This window comes from Ipomoea nil, unplaced genomic scaffold (genome assembly GCF_001879475.1).
Source record: "Ipomoea nil cultivar Tokyo-kokei standard unplaced genomic scaffold, Asagao_1.1 scaffold1834, whole genome shotgun sequence".
In the NCBI taxonomy this organism is placed as follows: Eukaryota; Viridiplantae; Streptophyta; class Magnoliopsida; order Solanales; family Convolvulaceae; genus Ipomoea; species Ipomoea nil.
The window spans coordinates 450,174-472,518 of record NW_017618262.1 but is presented as its reverse complement, the minus strand read 5'-3'; the positions used below and the strand labels follow the sequence as shown (position 1 = coordinate 472,518).

At 35.1% G+C, this 22,345-nt stretch overlaps 2 protein-coding genes across 10 annotated transcripts; both read left to right on the top strand.

Annotated features, from left to right (window-relative positions):
• The first annotated feature begins 383 nt into the window (after window positions 1–383).
• LOC109192935 (molybdopterin biosynthesis protein CNX1) lies at window positions 384–17,284 on the top strand. Of its 2 annotated transcripts, XM_019343647.1 has the most exons (14): window positions 384–634; window positions 979–1,105; window positions 1,495–1,625; window positions 2,378–2,479; window positions 2,618–2,701; window positions 2,908–3,135; window positions 3,316–3,503; window positions 3,615–3,719; window positions 5,626–5,934; window positions 7,555–7,712; window positions 7,848–7,954; window positions 8,668–8,724; window positions 8,893–9,071; window positions 17,056–17,284. In XM_019343647.1, the coding sequence occupies exons 1-14, from the start codon at window positions 449–451 to the stop codon at window positions 17,093–17,095; spliced, it is 2,001 nt and encodes a 666-aa protein (XP_019199192.1). In that variant the 5' UTR covers window positions 384–448; the 3' UTR covers window positions 17,096–17,284. The 2 variants fall into 2 exon arrangements, with proteins under 2 accessions (XP_019199192.1, XP_019199193.1); XM_019343648.1 differs by lacking the exon at window positions 2,378–2,479.
• Window positions 11,966–22,035, top strand: LOC109192941 (molybdopterin synthase catalytic subunit). Of its 8 annotated transcripts, XM_019343658.1 has the most exons (4): window positions 19,725–19,812; window positions 19,924–20,030; window positions 21,010–21,080; window positions 21,120–22,035. In XM_019343658.1, the coding sequence occupies exon 4, from the start codon at window positions 21,153–21,155 to the stop codon at window positions 21,720–21,722; it is 570 nt and encodes a 189-aa protein (XP_019199203.1). In that variant the 5' UTR covers window positions 19,725–19,812; window positions 19,924–20,030; window positions 21,010–21,080; window positions 21,120–21,152; the 3' UTR covers window positions 21,723–22,035. The 8 variants fall into 8 exon arrangements, with proteins under 8 accessions (XP_019199201.1, XP_019199203.1, XP_019199199.1 ...); XM_019343656.1 differs by lacking the exons at window positions 19,725–19,812; window positions 21,010–21,080 and adding an exon at window positions 11,966–12,021 and having other exon boundaries at window positions 21,103–22,035; XM_019343654.1 differs by lacking the exon at window positions 21,010–21,080 and having other exon boundaries at window positions 21,132–22,035.
• The last annotated feature ends 310 nt before the right edge of the window (window positions 22,036–22,345 follow it).

Below are 22,345 nucleotides of genomic sequence, written 5' to 3'. Positions count from 1 at the left end.
TACATTCATAACTCCATAACTGTACATTCATAATCTTCGAAGCTCTATATTCACAATTTTAAAGCTCCATGGTCATAATTTTATCACTATATATGTTCAATAATTGTAAGTTCATAATGTTAGAGCTCTGTGTTCATAATTTCATAATTGCATAACTGTATATTTATAACGGCATAACTGTACATTCATAACGGCATAACTGTACATTCATAATCCAAAAAAAAAAAAAATAACGCCGTTAACGGCAAAACGCGCGCGAATATTTTTTTTTAAAACTAAATGACGCGTTTTTTTTAAAAAACGACGTCGTATTGGGCCCGTGTCCACAATTCAATGTGGACACGGGTCCAGGGCATAATTTGCCCATAAAATCGCAGTAGGCTACTAGCTGTCTAGCCTACTACTACCAGAACGAGATAGTAACGAAGTCAAAACAGCGAAGCTGAGAATGAGTGAAAATGGCGAAGCCCCAATCTCTAAGATGGTATCTTCGAATGAAGCCCTTGAGATAGTGCTGAGCGTTGCTCAGCGCCTGCCGCCGGTCAGCGTGCCGCTCCACCAGGCTCTAGGCAGAGTATTGGCCGAAGATATTACTGCTCCCGACCCTCTTCCTCCTTACCCTGCCTCTATCAAGGTCTTCCGCTCCCCACCACACACACACACACACTCAGATTTTGAAGATTACGGGAATTAGTTATTGTCTTCGCTATTTTGCTTATCTACTTGTCAATCCCTTGGAAATGGATTTGGTTAAGTTGAACGGTTGTTCATTTATGATTTAGAAGCTCTCTTAGAAGGATTATGTTCTGTTTGCCAAATGATGTCAGAAATTAAGCTTCTGTGGATTTGATTGTGCACGCCATGCTATTTTTCCTGCAAATGAATACCAAATTCAACCCCCTTCAATGTGAATTCATCTGTATATTTAATTTGTTGAATAAATTCTCAGTATAATACTGTGGACTTACTCGTTTCCAGGATGGATATGCAGTTGTTTCTTCTGATGGACCAGGTGTGTATCCTATAATCACTGAGTCAAGAGCAGGAAATGATGGACTTGGTGTGGTTGTGACTCCTGGAACTGTTGCATATGTAACAACTGGAGGTGAGTTAGTTGTGCATTTGCATTTCATCAGACTTGGACATTTTACATGCTCTTATACAAGTATAGAGCCCGGCCATGTAATCCGTCGAAATATTTATAGACATCATTACTTAAGCTTACAAGTTCCAGGTGTATTTGCTACATCGAAGCACTTTTTCTTATTGTTTGGGTGGACATTATTGGGTATTATCTTGATTTTTGAATATAATAAAAATTTGATCCATTTATATGCTTCAGCAAAGTTACAATATAGGATCTAGTTATATTTTTAGGCCTGTCGTGAATGTTTTTGAGCTTTTTACCTTGATGCGGGAAGAATTTAATTTTTGAGAAGTTGGGAAGGTGTTCTCTTTTTGTTGGTTCTGAATCTTAAATTGCCTTATCTCTAGGACCAATACCTGATGGTGCTGATGCTGTTGTGCAAGTAGAGAACACTGAATTGTTGTTAGATGCTTCAAATGAATCAAAGCAAGTACGGATTTTGAAGGGAACTGGCCCAGGAGTTGATATTCGTCCGGTGGTATGAACTCAATACTTTGCATGCATCATGTTACTCCACCAGAGTATAATACTAAGTGCTGATCAATTGAGTTATTAATACTATGATGGAAGTTTCAAACTATATGATAGACGTGGGATGAAGAGCTCGAGTGGATACAATGATGGTATAAAAACTATTGCAACTCCCTCAATAGAATGTTCTTTCCTGAGGTGATTCTAAAATGAAATGTGGTATACCACTTACTTATGAAGACAAAAGCTTCTATTGCATTCTTCATAAGTAAATTGGACCCTGTAATTACTGTTCCTGCTATTGTGAAACATTGGGATGTTTATTTATTTGTTAATTCTTTTTCCCTGGTTTTAGCTTAGTTTCTAAATCAAGTCAACGCAATGCATCTTATGTTTAAAATTTCCACCTGCAAGCTGTTATTTTATTTTATTTTGGTTTTTTTTTGGGGTGTGGGGGTGGGGTGGGGGGGATTGGGGAGGGAGGGATTTAATTGCTTCAAAATAAAGGTTAACTACTAGAAAAAGAACTACACTACAATAACAGATGACTTGCGCAGAGAAATGAAGATAACCTTATTGAAGATAATTAATATAACCTAATATTGTGAAAATCTGGAAGGTGCAATGAAGACCTAAAAGTGAAACCGTTATGTTCATTTTCACCAATGCATGTTAAAATCCGTTTGCATTTTTTTCCTTCCTCATTTCTGACATTTTATATCTTCCTGAACTCCAAATTACTTCTGTATACATTCCTAGGGGTCTGATATTGCAAAGGGTGATGTAGTATTGAAATCCGGGGAGCATTTAGGGGCTCCAGAAATCGGTTTACTTGCCACAGTTGGGGTGACTATAGTGCAGGTATTTTTTTTTCTCTCTTTTCCTTCTCCCAGAGTTGTTGTAGCTTCTCCTTTTTACCCTAATTTCTTAAGGAGCTATGGATTTATTTATTTATTTTTCATGCTGATGATATTTCTGAAAAGCTGCTCTGGATTTTAGGTGTATCCTACCCCTACAATTGCTGTCCTCTCCACAGGTGATGAGCTTGTAGAGCCAGAAGTTGGATGCTTATCCCGGGGTCAGGTGGGAAAAACTTTTCTTTTCCTTGAAACCGCTTGCCTTGGAATCACTGTGGTGTGCATGGTTGTCGGTTAATAAATGGCCTGTGTATTTTTCCAGATTTCCTGGCCTTCAAAGTTATCTTTTTGAACTCGAAAGGAACTTGTAGGAGTGTTGTGTTGATTAAATTTTAAAGGTTGACCTAATATGGCTTACTTCTACTTTTGTAGATAAGGGACTCCAATCGTGCAATGATCCTTGCTGCTGCAACAGACCAGCACTGCAGAGTTATTGATCTTGGTATAGTTGGTGATGATGAATGCCAGATTGAAAAAACCTTAGACAGCGCCTTCTCTTCTGGAATCAATATCCTTCTAACCTCTGGAGGTGTTTCAATGGGAGACAGGGATTATGTCAAGCCTTTACTTGAAAAGAAGGGGAAATTATGTTTTCAGAAGGTAATGCAAGAAATCCTAGCCTCCCTTATCCCTCAAACACATGTGGGTATTGGGAACTGACTCCATGATGACATCTATTGAACTAACTGCTTCCTGTTTGAATATAGCATCTCACATTCACATTAATGTGGTGAAACTAATACTTGTATTGAGTCTTACTATCATCGGTCCAATGTTCAGGTACACATGAAGCCTGGCAAACCTCTTGTATTTGCTGAAATCCTTCCTAGATCAACTGACATGACAACTAATAAGATTTTGGCATTTGGTTTACCTGGAAACCCGGTGGGTTGCATGGTCTGTTTCAATCTTTTTGTGGTGCCAGCTATTCGGCATCTTTCTGGATGGGCACATCCTCACCTTCCAAGGTTGCCTAAAGTTTATCAAAAGAATTTTCTCTTGTCTAAAACCTAAAGTTTTCTGTTTACTTTCGATTTATGGAGAATTTCTTATGAAATACATTTATATTTCAACTGTAGAGTGCAAGCTCGGCTCAAACAGTCAATAAAGTCAGATCCTGCCCGACCTGAATTTCATCGTGCCATTATCAGCTGGCAGTTAAACGATGGATCTGGCCTTCCAGGGTAAGGTGCTGTGTTTGCATGTGTTTTGTGTTCTAGAGATTTGCTTCCAACTTTCCAGTTGGTGCACATGAGTGCAGTTTCCTTACTGGTTGCATTCTCTCATCTATTCCAAGTCTATATTATTGTAGTAACATGCAAATGTGCAATGGCATCATAACAAGGTATACTCTAACAAATACCGTAACACGCCCAGGAGATCGTAAAATATATGTGTTGTGTATAATGAATTATCTTTAGTGTGCTATAGTACATAGTCATAAATTATTACCATAGTTTGAATATCTCTCTCTCTTTTATTTTTATTTTTTATTTTTTATTTTTTATTTACAATTATACTTTGAGATGCGTGCACATATCTATAAAAGTTGACAGGTTGAGCAAAAATTATGTTGTAGTAAACTTTCTTCCTACTAACTCATACTCTTTAGGATTTTCTGTCAGAAGCATTGTGTCTGCAATTCTGCTAGGCATTAGAAATATTAGTTATAGGACATAGAATGTGTTGAATTTGGAAGATGGAATGGCCTGGCGGGTGGAGAATAATACCACCCGCCAGTTAGGCGGAAGCAATATGAAGAATCAAGACTAGGAAATGAATATAAGACTGAAATTATATTAGTCTTCCTTGTTTCTAATACAGAAACACAGTACATATATATACACAAAGACATAACCGTAAATAACTACCCATAACTTACACCTATTCATAAACAGGCACAACCCTATAGATAAAACTAACTCTTTATTTTCAACACTCCCCCTCAAGCTTGAACATCTGGAAGTTTCAAGCTTGGATTAAAACATACACTCTACCTTACTTTAAATTACAAATGAAGATTAAAAGCAGCTAGAGAATAACAGTGCTGGATGGCTTCGGAGGAACAATGCTATAAACAACCCTTGGGAATGAAGGCACCAGGGACGAAGCTTGTCACAAACACCCTCACAGCAACATAAGCACTCTAGGATTTGCCAACAACAATCTTCATCACGAACGACAGAGCAAACCAATCTGAGCAGCAAATGGGAGGTAGTAGAGCCCACATGATTGTTGTATGAATACCGAGAAAACCTCATGATTGTTGTTTATATCTCTTATAGGATAAGTGAATAACAAAAGAAGCTTTCGGAAATAAACAAGGTGCCAAACATGAAAACCCTAGGGACTAAGTATGGTATACCGAATATAAAGAAACAAAAACGGTTATACCAAAAACACCCCGGAAAGAGGTTTGGCAATAAACCCAAAAAGCCTTCAAACTTTCACCAAAAGGTCCAAGGGCAAAACAACAATCTGGAATTTTCACCGGAGAATACATCACAAGGAAAAATACACCACAGCAAAATCCACGCAGATGGGGTTGCGGGGTACGGGCAGAGGTTTCTGGAGAATTTCGCCGGAAAATCACGTCGGAGGTGGGCTCCCGCGCTGGCGCGATTCCGAGAGTGACTGTGGTTGTAGATTTTGAAGCAAACCACCATAGATATGTCGGAATTCAAGAGGCAGTCTCAGGGCTACTATTTATGCCGGAAAATGTAAGGAAAATGCCCTAGGAAAGTGGCTCTGATACCATGTTGAATTTGGAAGATGGAATGGCCTGGCGGGTGGAGAATAATACCACCCGCCAGTTAGGCGGAAGCAATATGAAGAATCAAGACTAGGAAATGAATATAAGACTGAAATTATATTAGTCTTCCTTGTTTACACAGTACATATATATACACAAAGACATAACCGTAAATAACTACCCATAACTTACACCTATTCATAAACAGACACAACCCTATAGATAAAACTAACTCTTTATTTTCAACAGAATGAAGTACATGACTACATTCCAAAAAGCATTTAGTTGTAAGGGATGCATAATAAGTGGTTCTATTTATGTTTCTCATTGATTTTCAGGTTTGTTGCCGAGAGCACAGGTCAGCAAAGGAGTAGTCGACTTCTGAGTATGAAGTCAGCAAATGCCTTATTGGAAGTGCCTGCATCCAGCAGTTCAGTTCCGGCTGGTGCTTCTGTGGTTGCAATTGTTATTACCGATATAAGCCATTTTCCAAGTAATAGAAGTCTGCAATCAACAGAGTCCTGCCGCTCTCAGTCGGGGCATAGGCCACAAGAAGTTAATGCTTGTGTGTCTCAAAATTCTGAGTCCAGAGTAGCTATTCTCACAGTTAGTGATACTGTTGCAGCAGGAGCAGGGCCTGATCGGAGGTATTGGGATCACAGTAATACTACATTTTTGAAATTTTATTTCGGTTATTCACTTGGGAATTTGCTTGCTCCATTAGTCTTGATTTAATTATGAATTTTCTTAGGCTACTGAGAGTAATTCTTCATTTCCCATCATTTGTTAATTGTTATCCACTCTCAGTTGTAGAATTAAAAACAAAATTTACTTTAATCACAACTGATTTTTCCAGGGAACCTAGTTTTATGATTTTTGAACTTGAAACTTACACTTTTGTTTCCATAGGCTATGAATTAACCTGGAAAAATACTTTGTCCAATCCATACTCTCTACTCAAAGATTGTTCTGATATCCATATAATTTAGGTTATCTCATATACCCAATAGTTTTCTTATTAACTGTTCTCTATTTTGTTTTAATGGCTTGATAGAAGTATTTATATAATTCGTTATGAGCTTTTGTTTGTGGTTAGATAAGATTTGAGGGTGAAGTGTATATGCTTCATTGTATATTCTAATTCTACTGTTTATTAGTTATAATATAACCACACTTCATAGTCTTGAAATATTTGGTTCATGATACACATCAATTCTCTGTGATTAAAATTGGACTATGGGCATCCAGATACACCTTTTAGGATTGTTATTCCAAAAGGGTCACTTTAGCGATGCAAGAAAGAATTGCAAAGTTGATATAACTCCTTGGCTAAGTGAAACATGTGGGTACTGCACTCTTTGCTACAAGCATTTGTTTAAATCCTGACTTCATAAAGATTATGTTCATTAGCAGGCTTATCTTTCTACTCAACCAAACGCTGAAGGATTTTTTTTGGTTTGTTTGTTTGTTTTTGTTTTTTTGTTTCTGTTTTTTTATTGAGCTGGTCAGATATGGCTTGGATGGGGTTGGGTCCTCATTTATATTAATTTTGGGAACAAACTTAATGGAGGTAATAAAAGCAACATGAATTGAAGGATCCCGTAAAATCCAGATAGCTCTTTCAATTAATCATCCTGACCTTTATTTTCAGAACAAAATGCTGATTTAGTAGTAATGAAGTATCATTTCTATATTAATTTAGGTAGAGGATTCATCCTCTCTGGATCAAACTGAAGTTTATACCCTGTATTTGGTTCGGATTTGGGTCTAGCTGTGATGTAGTGAAATACGTGCTCAATTTTTTACTTATTTAAGAAATGTGATCTCTTAACTAGTTCAAACCCTTATTTTTTTAATCCATTTATGATTCTTGGATTACTTCTATTTCTTTCTTTGTTTCTTTTGTTTTTGACATGGCTTTTTCCCTTGGTCTTTCTAGAGATTCGATATCAAAATATACTTTGACACCCTGGGTCCACTTTTGATCCCCAGGGTGATATGTGAACTATTAGGGACCCTCAATTGCAGATGAAAATAATATGAAATTGGTATTAAAATCCTGCCTGAATGTGGTGTAACCAATGTTACAAATGGGTCCTTAAGGGGCATTATTATAATTACAATGAATCATATGTTGGTCATTTTCTTCTTTTGGAAATCTTAAACTGTTGTCCGTTTTCCTTTTTTTTTTTTTTTTTTTTTTTTTTTTTTTTGCAAGTTATAGTACCAAAAAGATCTAAAGTTCACATTTACTTTACATTCTTCAGTGGTCCACGGGCAGTTTCAGTTGTGAATTCATCATCAGAGAGGCTAGGAGGGGCAAGAGTAGTTACAACAGCTGTTGTTCCAGATGACATTCAAAAGATTAGGGATATTTTGCTGAGGTGGTGCGATATTGACCACATGGATCTTGTTCTTACCCTAGGTATGTTCTGAATTGTGGTGTTCTGTGGAGCAAGCAAGATGTGTTTTCTAGATGGCCATTTACTGGATTATTTTCTGCCACTTATACATTCGGCATGACTCTTGCTGTTTTGTAATGATTGATTTCACAAATCAGGTGGGACTGGATGTAGTCCAAGGGACGTCACTCCTGAAGCTACTAAACCTTTGCTTCAGAAAGAGACACCTGGTCTTCTACATGTCATGATGCAGGAGAGTTTAAAGGTAAAAAAGAAAATGATTTCAGCTAAAAATGTGCCTAAAGTATTTTTCTTTCTTGTATTTTGTCATCAGTATTCAGTAATGCAATATTTGCTAAGTTTGGATATGCTCTTTGGGCCAATTTCTTCCAAGTATAATTTCTAGTCCTTATTATGGACCTTGAATGAAATTTTCTTCACAAGGACTCAACTTCAAAGCCTAAATTGGAAAGACATTTTGCATCTAACTTGCATTAGCTATGTATGCAATTAAGGTGCCTCCACCAAGCCTTTTCATAAAAGGCTCTTTTAAATATAATGTTTCTATTAACAAATTAAAGACGTTCCAGCTTATAAAGGCTTTTTTTTTTTTTTTTTTGTAAATTTATAAAACCAGCTCGAATGTCTCCATGATAGATTGATTTAATATTAGCTTGCTGGCCGATGGCTTATTTAAACAAGTTTGGAGTATCTTTTATTTTATATCTAATCTGGAACAAAGAGAAATCACTTGAAAAATGAGAAGAATGTATCTCAGAGATTCCCAGCTTTTTCCAACTCTCTAGTAGATAATTTATGGAATATTTTCCATCTTTCGGAAGAATTTTTTGTTTTTAAGATAGTAGAGGAATCTAGTGTTGGTTTGATTATGATAGCATGGAATTCTCTTTCTCTCTTATGTATACTTATATTTATTTTTTCTGATTATAATATATTAATATATTAAACTCTAAACAGATCACACCATTTGCAATGCTCTCCCGCCCAGCAGCTGGCATAAGAGGGTCCACATTGGTAAGTCAAGATATTGATTTGTATAATGTCTATAATCATACACAACACTTCTTTAACAATTCATTGATATTTCAATTCAAAGTGCATCATTGAATTCTACTTCTAATTATTGGTCTCGGTTACATTCCTTAATAGTTTTTGCCTGCCGTGTTGTTCCTGTGTCTTCAGATTATAAACATGCCCGGGAATCCTAACGCAGTCGCTGAATGCATGGAGCCACTGCTACCTGCTCTTAAGCATGCGCTGAAGCAGATCCGAGGCGACAAGAGAGAGAAGAATCCTCGTCATGTTCCTCATGCAGATGCAGTTCCTGCAGATACTTGGGAGCGTAGTCACAAGTTAGCTTCGATTGGAGAAGAGCCTACTTGTTCATGTTCACACTGAAAGTTTTACTCCCTACAGGCAAGCTAATTGCTTTTTGAGACCATGTGTTGCATTGTTTCATAAAATAAGTGAACTCGGCATATATATATATAATATATGCATCTGTAAGTTCATATCCTAAGGGAAACTCAACATTGTATATGTATTCTCGTACATACAATGTATATATGTATGCAAAATCATGATGCAATATACTTTTTAATGTTTTTTTTTTTCTTTCTCGAAACGGTAATACTATTTTAGTATGTGAATGAGGAAGTCACCCTATTAGTTGAAGGGCTACAAGTCCCCAATTGATGCTCAACACAAAAATGTCTTAAAAAATATTATAGTAGGTTGTATGGTTAGGCGCACAACCAATCGTTATGCGTTGGACCCGTGTCCAGCATGCTTGCTGGACATGGGTAACAGTGCCTAAGACACGGGTAACAGTGCCGTTAGGCACTGTTATCTCTTTTTTTTTTTTTTTTTTTTTTTAAATTTCAGACCGCTTTATTGTAAGAGTATATGTTCATAATTTTATTACTATATGTTAATAACTATACATTCATAACTCCATAATTGTACGTTCATAACTCTATAACTGTACATTTATAACTCCATAAGTGTACATTCATAACTCCATAACTGTACATTCATAACTCCATAATTATACATTCATAATTTTCGAAGCTCTATGTTCACAATTTTAGAGCTCTATGTTCATAATTTTATCACTATATGTTCATAATTGTAAGTTCATAATGTTAGAGCTCTTTGTTCATAATTTGATCAATAATTGTACATTCATAATTCCATACTGTAGATTCATAATCTCATAACTGTAGATTCATAACTCCATAACTGTAGATTCATAACTCTATAACTATACATTCATAACTCCATAACTGTACATTCATAATCTTCGAAGCTCTATATTCACAATTTTAAAGCTCCATGGTCATAATTTTATCACTATATATGTTCATAATTGTAAGTTCATAATGTTAGAGCTCTGTGTTTATAATTTCATAATTGCATAACTGTATATTTATAACGGCATAACTGTACATTCATAACGGCATAACTGTACATTCATAATCCAAAAAAAAAAAATAACGCCGTTAACGGCAAAACGCGCACGATTTTTTTTTTTTTTAACTAAATGACGCGTTTTTTTTTTTTTTTTTTTTAAACGACGTCGTTTTGGGCCCGTGTCTACAATTCAATGTGGACACGGGTCCAGGGCATAATTTGCCGCGCACAACTGTGCAGTAGGCACTGTCCAGTTGCACAAAGGTCAACTGTAGTACTATTATAGTATTTTGGTCTTATCTCAGTCATATGAAATTAGATTAAAGTGATTCAAGACTATAAAAAGCTAAAGAAATTATTTACAACTTTCATGTTTTGAATTTTTAAAAATTCATTGTGTATCATAATCAAATTCAACTTGAAGTTGTTAGTGTATAGTGACGAATTTTTTAATAACAAATCAATCTAAATTCAACTAAATCTGTTAGATCTTGTGATATCACATATCTTATTAAACTCACTTTTTAGAAGAGTTTGTATATATATTTTTAGAGTTAATTCTAGCAATAGTCCTCCGACTATTGCGATTTTCCAAAATTGATCCTTGACTTTTAATTTGGACAAAAACGACACCTGACTTTCAAAAGTGTTCCACCAAAGATCCTTCTGTTAAGTTTTCATGTGTTGGCCCGTCAGTTTTAGGAGTAATTGTGTCTTTTCATTATATTGTGTCAATTAAGTGAAGGGTAGAATGGTACATTACTTGGTCTTCTAACTGACTGCTAAAATCCCCAATTGAAAGTCCTAAAATTGACTAAGTCTCAGCTAGCGAAATCCTTAGCAAGATAGAAGCGAGCAAAATACTCAGCTCGGAAATTTCCGGTGAGTCTCTGATCTTGAATTACCGGCGGTGAATTGTGTTAAAGTTTCGACTTTCATGGGTTTTGAGTTGGAATTCGGGTGAATTTGGACGGAAAATCTGTTAATTGAAGGTGCGATGATTCATTTCTCCAGAAAAGAAGTTTGAATTTTTGTCTCGAATTCTGTTCCAGTGCCCAGAAAACGAACAATTTTGGGAAGGGGTCTGGATTTTTCCATTATGGAGGATTATCATACTTTTGTTTGTTACGTCAGCCAGAGCTTTTCAAAAGCTTTCCTTTTTTCCCCAACTTTTCTTCCTCGTTTTGGGCATTCATGCCGTGAAGGAGAGCCTCTCTACAATTTTCATATGGATTTCCGTTTTGTTCTTCACCTTGCTTTGTGTTAAAGGTTTTAAAATTTGGGGGTTCATAATGTCTATTTATCTCCGTTGTGGTTTCTTTTGTTTTATCTTAGAATTGGAGTTTTCATAGGGTTTTTTCCTTTGACCTTGTTTATGAGTTTAAGGTAATCCACTTATAATTTTATTTTTCGCTGAGTTGTACTGGAGTTCTTCGCTGCTCTCTTGGTACTGGAGGAGAATATGAACAACAGCTGCTACGCTAAGAAGAAGAAGAAATCAATACAATCATAGGACACATTTGCCCCTACACTAACGGCCAAGGAACGGTCACTTAACAGAAGGACCTTTGGTGGAACACTTTTGAAAGTTAAGTGTTTTTTTTTGTCCAAATTAAATGTCGATGAATAATTTTGAAAAATCGCTATAATCGGAGGACCATTGCTGAAATTACCTCTATATTTTTAATATTTAACTATTACGTGGTTTTTTTTTTTTTTTTTTAAATTACTCCGTAGTAAATATAATAAAAATTAATTTTGTAGAGAAACGAATATTATGATATTTTAAAATTAAAGACCAAAATTGGAACTATTAATACTTGGTGGCCAAAAATGGAATTAAACTGCAGGCAAGTCGCAGTGAGAGGTGTGCCGCCGTGGTTCCAATTTCTTCCACCGGTGAGTGTAAGATATTCATTTTCTTTGGTAACTTCCTTCATCGCAATTTCCCTTTTAGGGTCCGTTTGTAAAGTAGGAAAATGACTTCTAAAAAATATTTTTTTTAAAATGATTTATTTTTCAGAAAACATTTTCCTTTCCGGTGTTTGGTTGCATTTTGAAAAACTTGGTGTTTTAGTTTATTTTCTGAAAAAATGAATAGAATTATATGTTTAAACATTTTGACGGAAAATGACTTCCCCCAAATTTTGGTGGAAGTCATTTTCCACCAAAATGGCTTCATTTTCCCCGGTCAACGGAAAACATTTTTCGTTTACTGAATTTTTCTATTGCATCCAAACACTGAAAACTCAGAAAATATTTTTCAGAAGTCATTTTTTAGGTTTCCAAACGACCCTATTCTAGTTTATTTATTTAGGGAAAATGACACTTTTTCCCCCTAAGTTATATATTTATAGCACTTTTCCCCCTTAATTATTTATGTAAACACATTAGCCCCCTCAATTATTTTAAAAGTGGTGGTTTTTCCCCCTAATATATTAAATTGACATTTCTACCCTTAAAGTAAACATTTTATTTATTTTACTTCTCCAACAAATTATTCTTCCAAAAGGCTGAACCCCAACCCTAAGGGCCCCCCACACCCCGGCCCGACAGAGCATTTGGGAGGATGTAAATCATGGTGACTCAACTGAACATGAACCACCAGTGCTCACTGCGCACAAGGAACCCCCCTCACTTTGAGAGGTTGCTCCCACACTGCCGTTGGTGAGACTCGATCCCTGGTCATTCTTCCACCCACACTGCCGTTGGTGAGACTCGATCCCTGGTCATTCTTCCAAATTATTGCGTATATGTAGCGATTACCACGGTTCGGTTCGAACTGAACCAGACACTATAACAATCGAATTAAAAGTTTTCGGTTATGATTCAGATCTAGAACCCAATATTTGGATTTCAATTTATTAAATTTAAGAATTAAAAAAAAAAACTTGATCATGACCCGTGAACCGGCGGTTCCGGATCCGGTTCACGATTTTGAACCGTCTTTATTTTAAAATTTTATTTTTTTATTTTAAAATAGTCTAAATTCAACAATAAATATATTTTATTTTTTCTGTTTGGAACATGAACCGGCCATTCCGGTTCGCGATTTTAATAAACTCTAAATGTCGCATTTTGATTATAAATTATAATTGGAATATTTTGGTTTGGTTGCTATAGTATCTGTTTGGTTTGAACCAAATTATAGTAATAATTTGTTGGAGAAGAAAAATAAATGAAATATTTATTTTAAATATTTATTTTAAGGGTAAATATGTCCATTTAACATTTCAGGGGGGGAAAAGAGCCACTTAAACAATTCAGGGGAAAAAAGTACTATAAGTATATAACTCAGGAGAAAAAGTACCATTTTCCCATTTATTTATTAAGCATTAATGCAAAGCTTAAATTTCTTAACTGACGCTACGTCGTACCATTCTTCTTCGACTGAGTTCAATTTAATTAGGTATTGTGGGGTTCAATTGGGTCTTTGAATAGGTGGGTTGATTGGTTGCAAAATGATTTGAAATTTGGAATCAAAATTCTCACCTAATGCTTGTGAAATTAAATTTTGCTCAAATCCTTAATTCTCAAGATTTGATTTTGGAACATTGGAAGTATAGGTATATTATGTTTAAGGGTTACTTTTGTGAAGGTGGGGAATAGAATCAGTGGAGTCAAAGGTGAAAGCAATAGAATAGATGAACAGAAGTCCCAATTCACCCTTTTCTTTTTCCTTTTTGTTTTATATTTTTTTTTATGGAAACCAATGCGGTTGTATTTATAGATAAACTGAGATAGAGTCTAGACATCGTCTCAATACATAGCTGTAGCATAATCAAAAGCTGTAGAAGCTAATGTGTGCGCTATAAAATTCTGCGATCTAGAAATAAACTTAACTGAAAAAGAAGTAAAAGTAGACCAATTATTATTGTGTGGACCATGGTCCACACAAGTTGTATGGACCATATTTTGTATACTGTAAAATAATGTACATTCAGTACAAAAATAATATACATTGTATTCAGGGGATGTACATTATTTTTGTATTGAGTGTACATTATATTGTATAATGTACATACAGTACAAAAACAATGTACATTTAGTATATTAAAAATGTACTTTTCGTTATGGTCCACATAACACTGTGTGAACTATGGTCCACACAATAATTTGCCAAAATAAACATGCAAGCTCTGCATCCGTCAATAGCATAACCAATATACGAACGTAGCGGGGGTCCTGTTGAAGATAGATAGCTCTGAAGCGTCCGACAATCTGTGTATAGCTCAATAGACTACGTAGCGGGGGTCCTGTTGAAGATAGATAGCTCGGAAGCGTCCGACAATCTGTGTATAGCTCAATAAACTGTTCACCACGTGCTCGTAGCCACGTCAGGGCTTCCTGGCACGCATATGCCTCGGCCATAAGTGGGGAGAAACAGCTTGGTAGGGGAGTGTTGTGGGCTAAGATATATCCCCTATCTGCATCTACGAGCAGTGCTCCAACCGTAGCCGAGTTTGTCGCATGGTGGTATCCAGCGTCGACATAGCATCTTCTTGGTCGTGGTGCAATATGGGGCACATCGGGTAGCGGCGATGTCGGGCTCGTCGACTGGGCAGAAATGGCACGGCCGGACGGCAGCAGAGGTACTGCATACGCTGGGTGGACAGTGTGGATAGCGTTGGGCGGCAGTGATGGCATCAGAAGCGTCGGCTGGACGGGGGCAGTACCAGCATTGCCTTCGGTCGGTGCTTGGACGGCTGCTTTGTCGTGAACTCGCCACCATGCTTGCATGGTGGCTCCGGCCATCGCTAGCAATTTCCTTGGCAGTGGTAGGCATGCATCCCAAACGGCTCCATTCCATGCTCTCCATATATGATATAAGATTGCAGCTGTGTAGATTATTCCATTAGTGTCTAGAACATTTAATATTTCACTAAACCATTAATGAAAAATATTTGTCACAATATTTGGGAGTGAAAGGTTGGATTGAGCCCATATGGAATTTGCATATCCACACAATACTAATGATCCACACATGGCACATATCGGATCAACATCTACCCTCTTTATAAGCAAATTGTTAGTAATGGGTATGATATCACTTATACTCTCCAATACTTTTATATTTTTAATTAATAGTTATTACTTATTCCAATACTTTCTTTTCCTGAATTTTTCTAGTAAAACACTGAATAAACACATGGAAAACTTATTCATTAGAAAGGCTTTTTCCTATAAAGCAATTCTCTCTCCCCCGTAAAACATTTTCCTATTCTACTGAATAAAACAGGAAGTGTAAAGGCCCCAAGATATTTTGTGTTTCAACTTGTCTTGATATAGTGTTGGTTGCAGTAGTAAGAACCATAGTTCATTGGTGATTTTAAAAGGTAAACTACATAGTTAATTAGTGGGATACTAAGAATGCTGTAGTTCTTTGGATTGGAATGTTATGGCGGTAAGGGAAAGCGTGGTAAAAACTTAGGGTTGTTGATGTGCTTGTAGAGGTTTTAGGGTGACCCTCATCCTAATTACACTCCTCTCACTCAACCTTAACACATCCATATAATAGATCACATCCAAATCACATAATATGACTATCCAATCATTCTCGCGATCTAGAATACTCAATATAAAATTTGTGGGCGGATATATCAAACCTCAACTCCAATTGCTGCTGCAAATACTTCATTGTATGAAGGTTATATATATATATATGAATGCGATAAAACTTATAACTAGCTCACCTTTGAGAGTTTTAGCAGCCTCTTAAAAACCCTTATCAAAGTGTACCTCAAGCACATTCAGGGTGATCCCATATTCTTTTTGTCACCTGCAATCCTTTTTTCTTTAATTCAGTTGCTGTATTCTGTTCTATTACCCCTACAATATATATCAATCAAAAAAAAAAATCATTTTCTTCCAATTTGAGAAACTTGAATTGAAATAAGTTCTCTATTAATCAAACAAAGTAAAATACATTTTTTTCAAAAATTCTAATCAAACATGGCATTATAGAATGTTTCTACAATTAAGTATTTCTCTATTCAGTTCAATCATAAACATCACATTATCTACAGTGTAAAATGCTACATGACCTATAAATATAACTCCAAAAGGGCATTGAAGCATAACGATTAACGAAGAACATAGTACTGCACTGTAGCTGGAAAATGTACAAATAACTGTATTTTCAAAGTTTTCTGATCAAGATAATCAAACAACTATACATATGCATGTAGTTTAATGCAAATTAAAGAACCATTGAACAAATGAGACTGCGATTTGTGCTAGCAATACTTGTACATATTTTTGCATGGTTTAATACAAATAAGAGTATATGGTTTGAAGAGTAAACAGTTCCGCTAATATGATCGAACCTAAACCAAAGATAAACAGTTTTGAGCACACAATTGTAAACTAACTGAGCACACAGATAACTGTGAACAGAGCGAAAATTAACAAGATCTCAAATGCAAAGATAACACATATAAAAGTAGTGGGAGAGGGGAAACAACCAAAAACACATATAAAAGCAGCAGGAGAGGGGAAACAGACGATCACCATCAATCAAAAAATTCATTTTCTTCCAATTTGAGAAACTTCAATTGAAATATCTATTAATCAAACAAAGTAAAATACATTTTTTTTTTTTAAAACCAGCTGGAATGTCTATGTAATATTCTATGTAAAATACATAGCTTGTTGGCCGATAGCTCATTTAAACAAGTTTGGAGTATCTTTTATTTTATATCTAATCTGGAACAAAGAGAAATCACTTGAAAAATGAGAAGAATGTATCTCAGAGATTCCCAGCTTTTTCCATTCTAAGTGTCTTACTCTCTAGTAGATAATTTATGGAATATTTTCCATCTTTCGGAATAATTTTTTTTTTAAAAGATAGTATAGGAATCTAGTGTTGGTTTGATTATGATATCATGGAATTCCCTTCTCTCTTATGTATACTTATATTTATTTTTTCTAATTGAGTGGAGGAGAAGAGCCTACTTGTTCATGTTCACACTGAAAGTTTTACTCCCGACAGGCAAGCTAATTGCTTTTTGAGACCATGTGTTGCATTGTTTCACAAAATAAGTGAACTCCGCATATATATATAATATATGCATCTGTAAGTTCACATATCCTAAGAGAAACTCAACACTGCATATGTATTCTGATACATACAATGTATATATATATATATATGCAAAATCATACTCTAAGAGAAACTCAACAATGCATATGTATTCTGGTACATACACTGTATATATATATATATGCAAAATCATACGATACACTTTTTAATATTTCTTTGTTCTTTCTTGAAACGGTAATACTATTTTAGTATGTGAATGAGGATCAAGTCACCCTATTAGTTGAAGGGCTACAAGTCCCCAATTGACGCTCACCACAAAAATGTCTTAAAGAATATTATAGTAGGTTGTATGGTTAGGCGCACAACTGTCCTTGCAGTAGGCACGTGAGTCTTTCTAGTGCAGTATAAACTCGGCGTTTTCAGGATAGTTTAGTGCAATTTTAGTATTTTTTGAAATTAGATTAAAGTGATTTAAGACTATAAAAAATGAAATTAGATTAAAGTGATTTAAGACTAAAAAGTTACTAGGACTATGTGGTTTAATGGTATCTGGGTTAGACTTCCATTTGGAAGGTTACGAGTTCGAGCCTCAGTGGAGGCATTATTGGTTCTTTGTGTGTATATGAACAGATACTACAATCTAATAGAGCTAGTAACATTCAAAAAAAAAAAAAAAAAGGACTAAAAAATTAGGGGAAATGGTACTTTTTCTTCCTGAATTATATGTTTATAGCATATTTCTCCCTGAATTATTCATGTAAGTATATTAGTCCCTCATTTATTCTAAAAGTGGCGATTTCCTCCTTGATATATTAAATTGACATCTCTACCCTTAAAGTAAATATTTTATTTATTTTTCTTCTCCAACAAATTATCCTTTATACGTAGGGATGACCACGGTTCGATTCGAATTGAACTGGACACTATAACAATCGAATTGAAAGTTTCCGGTTATGATTCAGATCCAGAATCCAATATTTGAATTTCAGTTTATTAAAATCATGAATCGAAAAAACTGAATCCTGAACCGAAAACCGACAGTTCAAATTAAAACAACTACTAGCATTAGTTTAAAATTATAGTTATAATATTTACAAATAGTGTATGTTCTTTTTTACATTTATTCGGATTATCACATATAAGTATATATGACAACGATTTAGTTTTGATTTTGAATAGCCGGTTCACGGTTCTGGATCCATTTTGAACCATTGGTTCAAACTTTATTTTAAAATTTTTTATTTTTATTTTTATTTTTATTTTTAAAATAGTCTAAATTTAACAATAAATGTAATTTTTTTTTCAGTTCGGAACATGAACCGGACGTTCCGGTTCGCGATTTTAATAAATTCTAAATATCGGTTTCAATTCTAAATTGTAATCAGAACATGTTCGGTTTGAACCGAAACGTGATCATTATTTGTTGGAGAAGAAAAATAAATGGAATATTTATTTTAAGGGTAAATATGTCCATTTAACATTTTAGGGGAAAAACTTCCACTTAAATAATTAAGGGGGGAAAATGCTATAAGTATATAACTCAAGGGGATAAAATGTCATTTTCCCAAAAAATTATTTACAACTTTCATGTTTTGAGTTTACAAATTCATTGTGTATCATAATCAAATTCAACTCGAGCTAAGCACTTTGTGCTCAGATGGCATGACCTCACCGTTATGGGAGATCATGAAATCAAGCCTCGGTGGAGGTGTTGATTCTATGTACTTCAAATCTTCAATAGGGGCGTTGTTGTTACCACATTTCCTTAGAATCTTTTTTATTTTTGAAAACCATTTCCTTAAAATCTAAATTCAACTAAATCTGTTAAATCATGTGATATCACATATCTTATTAAACTCACTTTTTAGAAGTGTTTGTATAATTTTTTTAATATTTAATTATTACATTTTTTTTTTAAAATTACTCTGTGGACCGTAGTAAATATTATAAAAATTAATTTTGTAGAGTAATGAATATTATGATATTTTAAAAGAGCAAATATCAATTTTGGTCCCACGAATATTAGCAAAATGATAATTTTGGTGCACATGTTTAATTCATACAAATTTTCATCCATGGCTATTGTTTTAGTACCAATTTTCATCCACAACTATTATTTTAAAGTGTCAAATCCATCACGCTGGTCACCCCTTCGTTTAAGACATGCTGAAATATGAAATTATTAAGAATAATTTCGTGCTTTTCAAATTAGGATCCCTATTTGAGCATGAATAAAGAAATTTAAGTCATAAGATCTATCCAAATTCATTATTTTCCTCCTCAAATTAAGGTAGAATGAGAAGGAGAACTGCGAATTGAGATGATCTTAGAGCTTAAATTCATTTATTTATGCTCAAATTAAAATTTTAAGTTGAAAAGGACTAAAATAATAGTCATGAATTAAAAATGATATTAAAACAATAGTCGTAAATAAAAATTGATAGGAATTAAATATGTGAACCAAAATCGTCATTTATTTGCTCTATTTTAAAATTAAAGACCAAAATTGAAACTATTAATACTTGGTGGCCAAAAATGGAATTAAACCCCATATAGTCAACACTGCTGTGAATCCCCTTTATCAGAACAAACACTGCAGGCAAGTCGCAGTGAGAAGTGTGCCGCCGTGGTTCCAATTTCTTCCACCGGTGAGTGTAAGATATTCATTTTCTTTGTTAACTTCCTTCTTTTTCATCGCAATTTCCCTTTTTATTTTAATTTAAACATTAAAGCAAAGCTTTAATTTCTGAACTTGTTAGCTTAAAGGCAAAGTCGCTGTCTGGTGCTTCACTTTGAAGAAAGCTTGAAGCAAGACCGGTGACGCTACGTCGTACCATTCTTCTTCGACTGAGTTCAATTTAATTAGGTATTGTGGGGTTCAATTGGGTCTTTGAATAGGTGGGTTGATTGGTTGTAAAATGATTTGAAAATTGGAATCAAAATTCTCACCTAATGCTTGTGAAATTAAAATTACAAATTTTGCTCAAATCCGTAATTCTCAAGATTTGAAAGTTTTGATTTTGGAACATTGGAAGTTTAGGTATAGTATGTTTAAGGTTTACTTTTGTGAAGGTGGGGAATAGAATCAGTGGAGTCAAAGGTGAAAGGAATGGAATAGATGAACAGAAGTCCCAATTCACCTTTTTTCTTTTCCTTTTTGTTTTATATTGTTTATTAAGGGTTATTAGTTATTACAATATTTTTTTTTTCTGAATTTTTCTTGTACAATACTGAATAAACACAGGGAAAACTTATTGATTCCCCATAAAACATTTTCCTATTGTACTGAATAAAGCAGGAAGTGAAAATGCCCCAAGATATTTTGTGTTTCAACTTGTTTTGATATAGTGTTGGTTGCAGCAGTAAGAACCATAGTTCATTGATGATTTTAGAGGCAATCTGCACAATTAATGAGCAGGATTCTAAGAATGCTGTAAGAATTTGTTCTTTGAATTAGGATGTTATGGCTGAAAGGGGAAGGGTGGGTAAAAACTTAGGGTTATTGAAGCCAAGGATGGTTGTTAATTGCTTGCAGATAAATTTCTTCAAGAAAGGATCTGAATGTAGTTTGGGCACATTATGGGAAATTGATTGATTCTATGCAGTTTCAGAATTACTGTGAAGTCTGTTGCAACGTTATCTTTAATATATATGGTAGCTCTTGAGTTTCATGTTATTTTGATTCTCTATGAATTTAATGTCATTTAAATTTTTTGATTGGTTTTTTACATCATAAAGAAGAATGAGGCTTGCCTTTTGATTGATTATGTTAAAGTGCCTCCTCCAGCTTTGAAGGGTTATGTGGTTCTGGCAACTTCTCTTTCATCTATTTGTCTTGTTATTAGTAATTCACACCACACGAGATAATTGATTCAGTTTCTATCTGAAAGGCAGGCCACTCAAAATGCTCTTCTAATCCCCACTATTCTTGAAATTAGGGTATATATTTAAAAGCTCCCAGTTTTAGGGAGCTAGCGAGGCGGGACTAATGATGGCTGGCGAGGAGAGGAATCTCATCGAGATTTTAGAAGAGAATCACCCTATAGACTTCAACAAATATGTCAGTTACGTTCAGTCCCCACAGTGTGGTGCTATAGCCACTTTTGCTGGCACAACTCGGGATACATTTGATGGCAAACAAGTACTAGAGCTTAGATACGAGGCATACACTCCAATGGCAATACGGTGTATCCAGTCTATGTGCTCCTCTGCTCGATCAACCTGGAATCTCCACGCAATTGCCATTGCCCACTGCCTGGGGCCCGTTGCAGTCGGGGAGACCAGCGTATATGTTGCAACATCAGCTGTTCACCGAGCAGATGCGTTGGATGCGTGCAAATTCCTGATTGATGAGATCAAAGCTTCGGTTCCCATTTGGAAGAAGGAAGTGTATACTAATGGAGAGGTCTGGAAAGAAAACAAAGAGTTCCTGGAGAGAATGCTGGATGCTGAGAATTTGACAGAATCACAGGGCATTAAAGTTGAGGCTCATGATAAAAAGGGGTGTTGCTGTGGGACAAAGGTTAGAATTGATGATAAAACTGCTGATTCCTTCTAGGTGACCCCTACCCATCATATTTAAAAAGAATAAAGATAATAGTTTCTACAATTTCCTTTTATTCTGTTGCAGACTTGCAGGCATGTAAAAAAAAAAAAAAAAAAAAAAAAAAAAAAAATTAGTACTGTTCTATTAAATAAAATAAAAAATAAACTATTTTTACTCCTTATACGCCAGCCTCACCATACATAGCGAGATCTGTTTGGTCTTGTGTGAAACTGTCTCATATGAGTTTTTGTGTAGCAAGATATAGGATTGACAAATGTATTGATGGTCATCCATTCATGTCCAGATTTGTTGTCTTATGTAGAACTGTTTCATACGGGTTTTTGTGTAGCAAGATAGGATCGACAAATGTATTGGTGGTCATCAGATTTGTTGGTCTTGTGTGAAACTCTCTCACACAAGATAGGATCGACAAATGTATCGATGGTCTTCAGATCTGTTGGTCTTATGTGGAATTGTTTCATACGAGTTTTTGTGTAGCAAGATAGGATCGACAAACGTATTGATGGTCATCAGATTTGTTGGGCTTGTGTGAAACTGTCTCACACAAGATAGGATCGACAAATGTATTGATGGTCTTCAGATCTGTTGGTCTTATGTAGAACTGTTTCATACGA